Here is a 10,333-nt window from a genome sequence, read left to right as displayed (position 1 = left end):
ATATTCTGTCACATCTCTCCACCCATTCCTCAATTCAATTGGTCGGTCAACTTGTGATTTGGCAACGTCAATTATTTTACTGACGCGCATTGGATGCATTTACTGTCAATCATATGGAAATAACATGAAGTCTGGTCATGATTGGTTAGATATAAAATAACCACGGCCCAGAATTTAAGTCCCCATTTAACCTTTCCGACATTCTGGCAGATACATATATGAATAATAACCCAAACATAAGGAAAATACTGACCAGACCATGAACAATAATGTACATTTTAGCTATTTTTCCCTAGTCATGCCAACAAAGCTCTTCTGAATTAAGTACAAAGTTGATAAATGTACATAAAATAAGCTATATATTTGTCATACATATACATACATTTATCATATTTTACTTGTATCTTATTTTATTAACCACTTAGCACTATTGCAATACTATTTTATTGTTATTTGTTGATATATTGCATATTTATTTTCTTTCCATTATTTGTTTGGTGTATGTATAATGCTTCAGCAATATCATCATATACACAATCATGCCAATAATGTACTCTAAATTGAAATTGGGAAATTGGGTTTAGGGAATTGGTGTATATACGTAAATAGAAAGCTGTATATCATTAAAATCCCATTTACACCTAAATGTCTTCATTTTATACTGTCATAACCAGTAATCTCTCCAGCAGTCATCTCTCAAGTTCAAAATATTTAACAGACACCAAACCAACAAGGAACAAAAATAAAGCAGGTATGGATAGTTTTATTCATCAGTAAGAGATTTTGAATCTGAATGAATCCATGGTTTCAACATAAGGATGATGTGTTTTTGAGATAAATCCCATCATTGACTTCTCCCACAACATTATAAAGGGAGTACTCAACGACCATAGATGAGACAGACCCTGGCTAGTTGTGAGACAGACCCAAACTACCCCCTTCCCTTTTGTCATGTAAATATGTTTTTGGCACTGTTGAGGAGACCTGGTTGAAGTGTGATTTTATTGTTAATGGCCCGGCCGTGTTGTCCCACACAAAGACGGTCTTTAACATTGACCCCAGAAGCCTCCCACCGAGCCCAAACTCTTCCTGCACTTCAGCTGAAAGAGCCCTTTTGTGTGCGTGGGACATGGTCCAAGAGATGGGGGAAGGGGTTTCTGGGTTAGGATGTGGGTTAGGGTAAGTAGCAATAAAAAGACAAAGGGAATACGCTCATAAGAAATTTGCATTGAGTGGCATGCCCTTTAAGGTGTTGGTTTAGTATCATAAACCTCAAAAGCCCTTGATGATTCAGGAAATGTCTCGATTTCAATTCTCTCTGAATTTGAAATGAAAAAGGATGTTCCAAGCTTTAAAAAAAACATGGGTCAATTTATTTAAGGTTAAGAAAACCCTCAAAAAGGGCTAACAAGGACATTTCAAAAGGCTGATCAAAAATAAAAAGCCTTGTCATTCAGAATGTACAAAGATACAGGTTTCTATCTTGAATTTCAAGTTTGTCTTTTATGGACAAGACAGATGAGCTGATCATGAAATTGGCTTTGAAAAAGTGACAAGCTCTAAGATTTGATTCTGCTGTAATTAACATTGTACAAAATAAAACTACAACCTTGTTCAACCAAGAATTTTTCGCAAATAATCAGTTAATCCCACAAAATTACTACAAAAGTTTCAAAATGATGTGATTTGCAATGGAAATGATGAATAGTAGAGAAGTCATCCAAAATGGCTTGTCTATTTACTTTGAAGCAAAGGTCATGTGTCTTTGCTGATGTGTAACAGTACAAAATATATCACATATCACATTTCTCCACACTGGGCAATGACAATGGGCAGCTTGGGCTTGTTGTTGGGTCCTGTTGGTACATTCTGTATGGGAGATTTGTAAAGAAATAAGATTAATGTCACAAAAAGCACTCAGGTGTCAGGTCTATGTATCTGACTTTTTTTTTTTTTTTTTTTACATTTAAATATGTAATATTGGCAGACGCTATTATCCGAAGCAATTTAAGAATGAGTAATACAAGTGACTCATCTTAAAGGGATAGTTCAAAAACCTGTTCTAAACCTGTATAAGTTTCTTTCTTCTGCTGAACACAAAGGAAGATATTTTGAAGAATGTCGGTAACCAAACAGTTGATGGGCCCATTGACTTCCATAGTATTTTTTAAGTCAGTGGGGCCCATCAACTGTTTGGTTATGTATATTCTTCAAAATATCTTCTTTTGTGTTCAGCAGAAGAAATTTATACAGGTTTGGAACAACTTGAGGGTAAATAAATGATGACAGAATTTTCATTTTTGGGTGAACTATCCCTTTAAGAATGCAGTAACACGAGAAGTGCTAGTATCAAACATCGTCCAGGCTGCGTTTCCCAAAAGCATTGTGAGCTAAGTTGATCGTAGAAAACATTTGTGGCAATGGTCTTCACGATCAACTTGGGCTCGCAATGTTTTTGGGAAACGCAGCCCAGAATTGTACAAGCTAGAACAGGGAGAGATTAAGAAATTTAAAAAACAGAGGTAGTGTTTTTAATTATTATTTTATTTTAAGAGTCAGCAGGATGCTTTTAAATTAATATTTTCAAGAATAATTCCTTGAATATTTTCTTGGTTGAACTCTCAAAGAAACCTTTTAAGTATAACGTCTCATAAATGACGATAAGGAATTCTCTCAAACTCTAAGGTAAGTGTTGACAAATATCCTATTACTTCATATACATTAAACAACAGATTTCCAACTCGCCACACTATTTAATTGATAAATCATCAATAGGATCAATAATAAATTCCTTCGAAAGAATTATGAAGCTTGAAAACATTTTGAAATGAACAAAAATTTGTCTCACCTCAATTTTTCTCATGACAAGCAAACCATCCACCACTTTTCCTGTAAGGAAAACCCCAAACAGTTAATGATGTAACCAGTGATTGAGTTCTCTCAGTACAGAATCAATACATGATTTTTCTGACTTACCAAATACCACATGCTTCCCATCCAACCAGTCACACTTTGTGCAGGTAATAAAAAACTGACAGCCATTTGTTCCTGGTCCACTGTTGGCCTGTCGGGAAAAAAAAAAAAAACATTAACGTCCCGTTAAACAGCAGAGAAGGGAAGATGGAATGTGTTTATCCTAAAGTTACATTAAACCTTAAATTGGCTTTATATTCAATCTGTCTGTATAGTATTCTGTTTGAAGCATTTCTGTCTAATACAATTTTAAAAGCTGCACTGGATGAAGTCTGTCAAGAACATGTCCAGGTCACATTTAACCCAAAACTAAAAAAAGAAAAAAAAGTTAACACTTTATTTTGCAGTGCCCTTGTTACGTATGTTACATGTACTTACCGTTGTAAAAAAAGTAAATTATGCATAATTACATTCAATAACATTAAACAAAACCCTATTCCAAACCCTAACCCTATAATAAGTACATGTTGTTAATTAATATTACTCAGTACGTAAATATATAATTACACCATAACAAGGACACCTTAAAATAAAGTGTAACCGAAAAAATATATAATAACCCTTAAAGGTTTTTTTTTGTTTGTTTTGTAATATGAAAAATCATTCTTCAAATAGGTTTCTTCTTTCCTGTTTTGGAGTGAAAAGGGAAATCAGAAATATTCCTCACAAGATGCACAGTATAAGCTTTGGGCGACTTTGACGTTATAACAGTACACTGTGACCGAGAGTCAACTTAAACAGAATTTAAGCACTGTTAATCTAACACTGCTGATATGCTGTCATAAAGCATACTGTAAAGGTACAGCCGGAGTTTCTATACAGTGCCAGTGTGTAGAGAAGCTTTACCAGTGACAGGAGTCCTGGGCCAGAGTGTTTCATTCTGAAATTCTCATCTGCAAATGGTCCCCTGTAGATACTGCAGATGCCAGTGCCATCACCCTGATGGGCAAGAATATAGCGTTTAAAACCATTCACACTCAGAAAATCTGAATCGCTTAATAAACTCTAAAGAACTGCATGTCAAGAGATAGCTGGGAGGAGCTGTTGTGTCGTGTGTCTGCAATAGGGCCCTATGACCACTAGAGGCAGATAAACAGACAAGAGAGGCAATGAGCTGTACTATCTGTAGGCTTTTTTTTTTTTTTTTTTTTTTACATCACCACTTTATTAAAACAGTCAAAGACATTGCATATGTGTTTTTGTTTATTATCATATTTGATACATCAGGCTTTTATGACTCATATAGTATGATATAGGAGAATATGGAGCTTATCAAGGAGGAAAAAAAAAACATTTATTCAAAGGCTCAAATTGAGCAAAAATATGCAATTTAGTGCAGCTGCTGATATTTACAGGTGCTGGTTACATAATTAGAATATCATCAAAAAGTTGATTTATTTCACTAATTCCATTCAAAAAGTGAAACTTATATATTATATTCACTAATTACACAAAGACTGATATATTTGGAATGTTCATTTCTTTTAATTTTGATGATTATAACTGACAACTAAGGAAAATCCCAAATTCAGTATCTCAGAAAATTAGAATATTGTGAAAAGGTTCAATATTGAAGACACCTGGTGCCACACTCTAATCAGCTAATTAACTCAAAACACCTGCAAAGGCCTTTAAATGGTCTCTCAGTCTAGTTCTGTAGGCTACACAATCATGGGGAAGACTGCTGACTTGACAGTTGTCCAAAAGACGACCATTGACACCTTGCACAAGGAGGGCAAGACACAAAAGGTCATTGCAAAAGAGGCTGGCTGTTCACAGAGCTCTGTGTCCAAGCACATTAATAGAGAGGCGAATGGGAAGGAAAAGATGTGGTAGAAAAAAAAAGTGTACAAGCAATAGGTATAACCGCACCCTGGAGAGGATTGTGAAACAAAACCCAAGACATGGGTTTCAGCTGTCGCATTCCTTGTGTCAAGCCACTCTTGAACAACAGACAGCGTCAGAAGCGTCTCGCCTGGGCTAAAGACAAAAAGGACTGGACTGCTGCTGAGTGGTCCAAAGTTATGTTCTCTGATGAAAGTAAATTTTGCATTTCCTTTGGAAATCAGGGTCCTAGAGTCTCGAGAAAGAGAGGAGAGGCACACAATCCAAGTTGCTTGAGGTCCAGTGTAAAGTTTCCACAGTCAGTGATGGTTTGGGGTGCCATGTCATCTGCTGGTGTTGGTCCACTGTGTTTTCTGAGGTCCAAGGTCAACACAGCCGTATACCAGGAAGTTTTAGAGCACTTCATGCTTCCTGCTGCTGACCAACTTTATGGAGATGCAGATTTCATTTTCCAACAGGACTTGGCACCTGCACACAGTGCCAAAGCTACCAGTACGTGGTTTAAGGACCATGGCATCCCTGTTCTTAATTGGCCAGCAAACTCGCCTGACCTTAACCCCATAGAAAATCTATAGGGTATTGTGAAGAGGAAGATGCGATATGCCAGACCCAACAATGCAGAAAAGCTGAAGGCCACTATCAGAGCAACCTGGGCTCTTATAACACCTGAGCAGTGCCACAGACTGATCGACTCCATGCCACGTCGCATTGCTGCAGTAATTCAGGCAAAAGGAGCCCCAACTAAGTATTGAGTGCTGTACATGCTCATACTTTTCATGTTCATACTTTTCAGTTGGCCAAGATTTCTAAAAATCCTTTCTTTGTATTGGTCTTAAGTAATATTCTAATTTTCTAAGATACTGAATTTGGGATTTTCCTTAGTTGTCAGTTATAATCATCAAAATTAAAAGAAATAAACATTTGAAATATATCAGTCTGTGTGTAATGAATGAATATAATATACAAGTTTCACTTTTTGAATGGAATTAGTGAAATAAATCAACTTTTTGATGATATTCTAATTACATGACCAGCACCTGTATAAGGCTGAAAAGTAAGATTAATTTCTGATAACAGTCATGTAAATTAATAAGATCTTTAAAACAGTTTGGCAGACTATATACAAAAAAAAATGCATATAAATATCAGTTATTACTCTATAATGTCTTGGTAAGATGATATTTAAATGCTTAGTTTTTGATCAAAGTTCTGTAGTTTTTTTATTGTAGGGGAAAACATAAAATGAAATGCAATGATGATTGAGAGATGAACAAAAACTTTCCTCAAAAACCTGATGTATCATATTTGATCCTTTTTTTTTCCTAAAAAAAAAAATATGGTTAATCAAGTAAACCTAACCTTGCTTAAAGTCCAGCAAGTGTTCATCTAGAATTATTACTAACAATATAAAGGTAATTATGTTTGTTACTTTATAAAAATGAGTAAAGATTGCACATATTTACAATTCACTAAAATATTTAACAACAGAAAATTTGCATTATGATGTCAGTAGATCATTGAAGAAAGTATGGAAATTAATTTGACAGAGTAATAATTAATAATATGCCACAAATTCTGTCATTTGAGCTGAACATTTATGGAACTTTTTACTGCATTGTGGTTGCTGCTGTTTGTTTTTTTCCCTTCCTCGTCCTATCTCCCCCCTTTCTCAGGAATGGACCCGAAGTTAATTCATCTTTACTGCTGACTAGTAAGGCAAGGCAGCTGGAGTATAAAGGCAACTTCAAGACCTCTGGGAGGAGGCAAGGAGCCATCTGCATGTTTTGGTGTTTCCTTTGTGTGCTGCTGTGTATCTTGTTGTGTGTTAAGCCCAACTTCACTTTTTACTCGTACGCGAGGGTCAGCGCACGCGCACCGCCAAATTTTTGTAACCGCACATACTTTGTATGCGCAGGTTGCACATGCGCATTAATTGTTTTTGCAGTAATTAGTTTATCCATGAGGTGGCAACCGTGCCTTGGGGGTGTCGATTCACAAGGTAGTCAAAGAAAAACTGCATAAACAGAACAGACCGGAACGCGTGCAAGCTACAGTGACAATGGAGGCCTACATAGACGAGAGATTGTGCGAAGAGGTTAGAAAGTACCCTCATTTGTACAACTCTAGCATGAAAGAATTCAAAGATGTTTACATGAGTTGTAACTTGTGGCGAGAGATTGCTCAAAACTGCATATGCATCGAATGCCGGTGTACGCGTACAAGTCAAATGAAGCATGCTTTGCAAGGCTGTGCGTTTGACTGTGTGCGTACACCATAGACTGTAAAAAATATGGACAATGCACCTCCATTCTCTTCCATTGTAGAAAAGTGAAGCCGCATGTCCCAATATGGCGCTGACATCTTGTGTTGATTTGAGACCTGAGTCTGCGCAGTAGTGAACTCGGGACCTGATTCGGCGCAGTAGTGAGCATGAAGTGGAGTCACGCAGTATCAAGGCCCCGCCCACAGAATAGTTTAGTACAGTTTACTGTGGAACATCTCATATCGGTGTGAAATAAACAGTTATGGAAATGTAGAAGTTGAAGTTAAAGCTCCAAACTCGTCCCAAAAATCCAGTCCGTTGGTGCCTCAGTGACTACTTCACTCCGAGAAGCTGTCAATCACAGCTATCAATCATGATGTCACACCCTCGTTTTTATATCTAACTAAAACCAAACTTATTTTAAAAAACAAACACTTGAACTTACATCAGCATGATAAAAACTACATAAAATGACAAACCATCTTTGGGAAAAAATTATTTGAAGTGTAATTTAAATTGTATTTTGTCTCACATCCCATTACATTACACGGAGAGGGCGGGGTTTATGACCTATACTGGGACCAACCACCTGGGGGTGATCAAAGCGCTTTGGCTTCACTTTTCAGGACTTCTGCGGCACGCTTGGCATACACTAGCATATGTGTAAAAAAAAAAAAAAAAAAAAAAACTAAGTATACCCAGGGCTTTAGTGTGCGGAGCGGTACTGGGCTTGTGATTGGTCTACTACAGTAGTTCCTCAACTCTGATTCTGAGTCCCGCCAGCACTGCAAATTTTCTTTGCATCCCTAATCAAACACACCTGATTCAACTTGTCAGCTCATTAATAGACCACAAACAGGTTTGTCATATCCACCTTTTTCCTACCAAGCCTACTGCGTTCTAGATTATGGGAGGCACTTCTCATGTTCAGGCTTAAAAAGAATAACATAATGCTTGGTATTTTAATGTGACGTGGCATGACAAGAATATCTATGGCAAGAGCTCTTTGCATACTAAGCATTTGTGGTCTGCTCTCCCAATTTAATTTACGATATATCCCATTAATAATTCACTGGAATGCACTAATCAGAATCTCTAATTTTTCTCCCCAAATCTTCACATCTCTTTCCAGGAATTTTTTTATTTACACGGATGCTTTAAAATATAATTGTCTCCCTTTTTCACTTCTCATCCCTATTAGCATTGTTTACTGGTTTCTAAAGCAGGGAAATACATTATTTATTGTCTGTCATAATGATGGAGATCACTTTGAATTATTATCACTCAATGTTCCAGTTAATGAACATTTCTGATTAAGGCAACAGGTTACATAATACAGACATATATTACTACAGTGATATAACACGTCCGTAATATTGCTGCAGAAATAATCAGGAGTAATTCAGAGGTCTATGGTAGTAATTTGTTAATGCTTTTACACTTTAAAATAACCTTTCAATGTTCAATGTTTGAAGGGGGAGTAGAATAATGTCATCTCATTGTACCCAGCATTTGAAAATGCTTATTACATTACAGAGCGAACCTTTCACTGATTGTTTACAGTTTAACAGAAGTTACTCTCATAATTCACGCAAAGCGTCATGGGGTGTAGAAAAAAGGTGGATAAGGGAGGAATGCAAAATGTGCACTTTTGGCAGATCCACTGGTCTACTATACACCTGTCTGTGCTAAGTGTATTATAAAGCATCTTGTGGAAATACTGTAAATATTAATCTTCTTGGGAAACTATAGTCTATGTATATAATGCTTATTCTTGTTTTAGGGTTAGATAGGGAGTGCGTTGTATTTTTCTTTATAGAAATTATATATACATTTACATTACATTTCAGCATTTGGCAGATTACAGACTTAACCTATACATTCTATCAGTACATGCATTCCTGGGAATTGAACCCATGACTTTGGTGTTGCTAGCACCACTCGAAAATGTTTAAGCTACAGGTAATTTAGTTTTGAAAGCTAGTTATTTCTGTTTGTTGTTGGCCTAAAGTCTATAAAATTGGTATTGTTTATTTAAGAAATAAAGTGAAAATGTAAAAAGAATTAGTCTTTGCCTTGCCAGGGATGTAAAACCCTGGAATATTCCTTAAAGGATTAGTTCACTTTAAAATGAAAATTAGCCCAAGCTTTACTCACCCTCAAGCCATCCTAGGTGTATATGACTTTCTTCTTTTTGATGAACACAATCGGAGTTATATAATATAAATATTATGACGCATCCAAGCTTTATAATGGCAGCGAATGACTATGAAGCTGAAGCAAGTGCATCCATCCATCATAAAAGTACTCCACACGGCTCCAGGGGGTTAATAAAGGCCTTCTGAAGCGAAGGATTTTTGTAAGAAAAATATCCATATTTAGCAAATTATAAAGTAAAATATCCAGCTTCCGCCAGACCGCCTTCCGTATTCAACTTATGAAAAGAGCGTAACTGTACGCTTTTTTCTTAAGTTGAATACAGAAGGCATAGGACATAGCATAAGCGTTTTGAACTGCGAGAGGCGTTACACTTTCTTAATGAGGTTGAATATGGAAAGCGGTCTGACAGAAGCTGGATATTTTAATTTATGACTTGTTAAATATGGATATTTTTCTTACACAAATGCATTGCTTTGCTTCAGAAGGACTTTATTAACTCCCTGGAGCCGTGTGGAGTATGTTTTGCTTTGGATGGATGTACTTTGTTCAGCTTTATACTCGTTGGTCCCGTTCAATGCCATTATAAAGCTTGGATGCGTCAGGATATTTATTAATATAACTCCGATTGTGTTCATCAGAAAGAAGAAAGACATACACCTAGGATGGCTTGAGGGTGAGTAAAGCTTGGGGTAATTTTCATTTTAAAGTGAACTAATCCTTTAAGGTTATCCATCAGCACTTCATTCATCTATACAGACATAATGTCAGATTAGTTTGCCTGTGTATTAAGGGCAAATTAATATCAAACAAATACAAAAGATCACTGCAAATATAAGGGCACATCCTTGTTTACCTTATATACCCAATTATAAGAGCACATCCTTATTTGATAAGATGGATGTTATGCATGGCAGTCAGTACAAAAACAGAGCACATTGTTTGCACAATAGAAAAAACTTCTGAAACGTCATTAGCCAAACACCTGGAAGATAAATTCAACTCCATTGTCTGGATCACAAAGCAAAACTTACATTGACAAAATCACCACCCTGAATCATGAAGTCCTTTATCACCCTACCAAAAGAACAGAAC

General features: G+C 36.4%; 1 protein-coding gene across 1 annotated transcript in view; it reads right to left on the bottom strand.

Annotated features, from left to right (window-relative positions):
- Positions 1–1,350: 1,350 nt before the first annotated feature.
- The window catches only part of ppih (peptidylprolyl isomerase H (cyclophilin H)), a 32,734-nt gene continuing 23,751 nt past the window's right edge, over positions 1,351–10,333 (bottom strand). Inside the window, exons 5-9 of the mRNA XM_051903527.1 lie at positions 10,273–10,315; positions 3,820–3,912; positions 2,977–3,064; positions 2,849–2,889; positions 1,351–1,869 (exon numbers count right to left, since the gene is read on the bottom strand). Coding sequence (XP_051759487.1) covers positions 1,801–1,869; positions 2,849–2,889; positions 2,977–3,064; positions 3,820–3,912; positions 10,273–10,315 — 334 coding nt within the window. The 3' untranslated portion in view covers positions 1,351–1,800. The remainder of the gene's footprint in view (positions 1,870–2,848; positions 2,890–2,976; positions 3,065–3,819; positions 3,913–10,272; positions 10,316–10,333) is intronic.

This window comes from Ctenopharyngodon idella, chromosome 8 (assembly GCF_019924925.1).
Source record: "Ctenopharyngodon idella isolate HZGC_01 chromosome 8, HZGC01, whole genome shotgun sequence".
NCBI lineage: Eukaryota > Metazoa > Chordata > Actinopteri > Cypriniformes > Xenocyprididae > Ctenopharyngodon > Ctenopharyngodon idella.
Note: the sequence above shows the minus strand (reverse complement) of the source record. Positions and strands in the feature narration are given on the sequence as shown.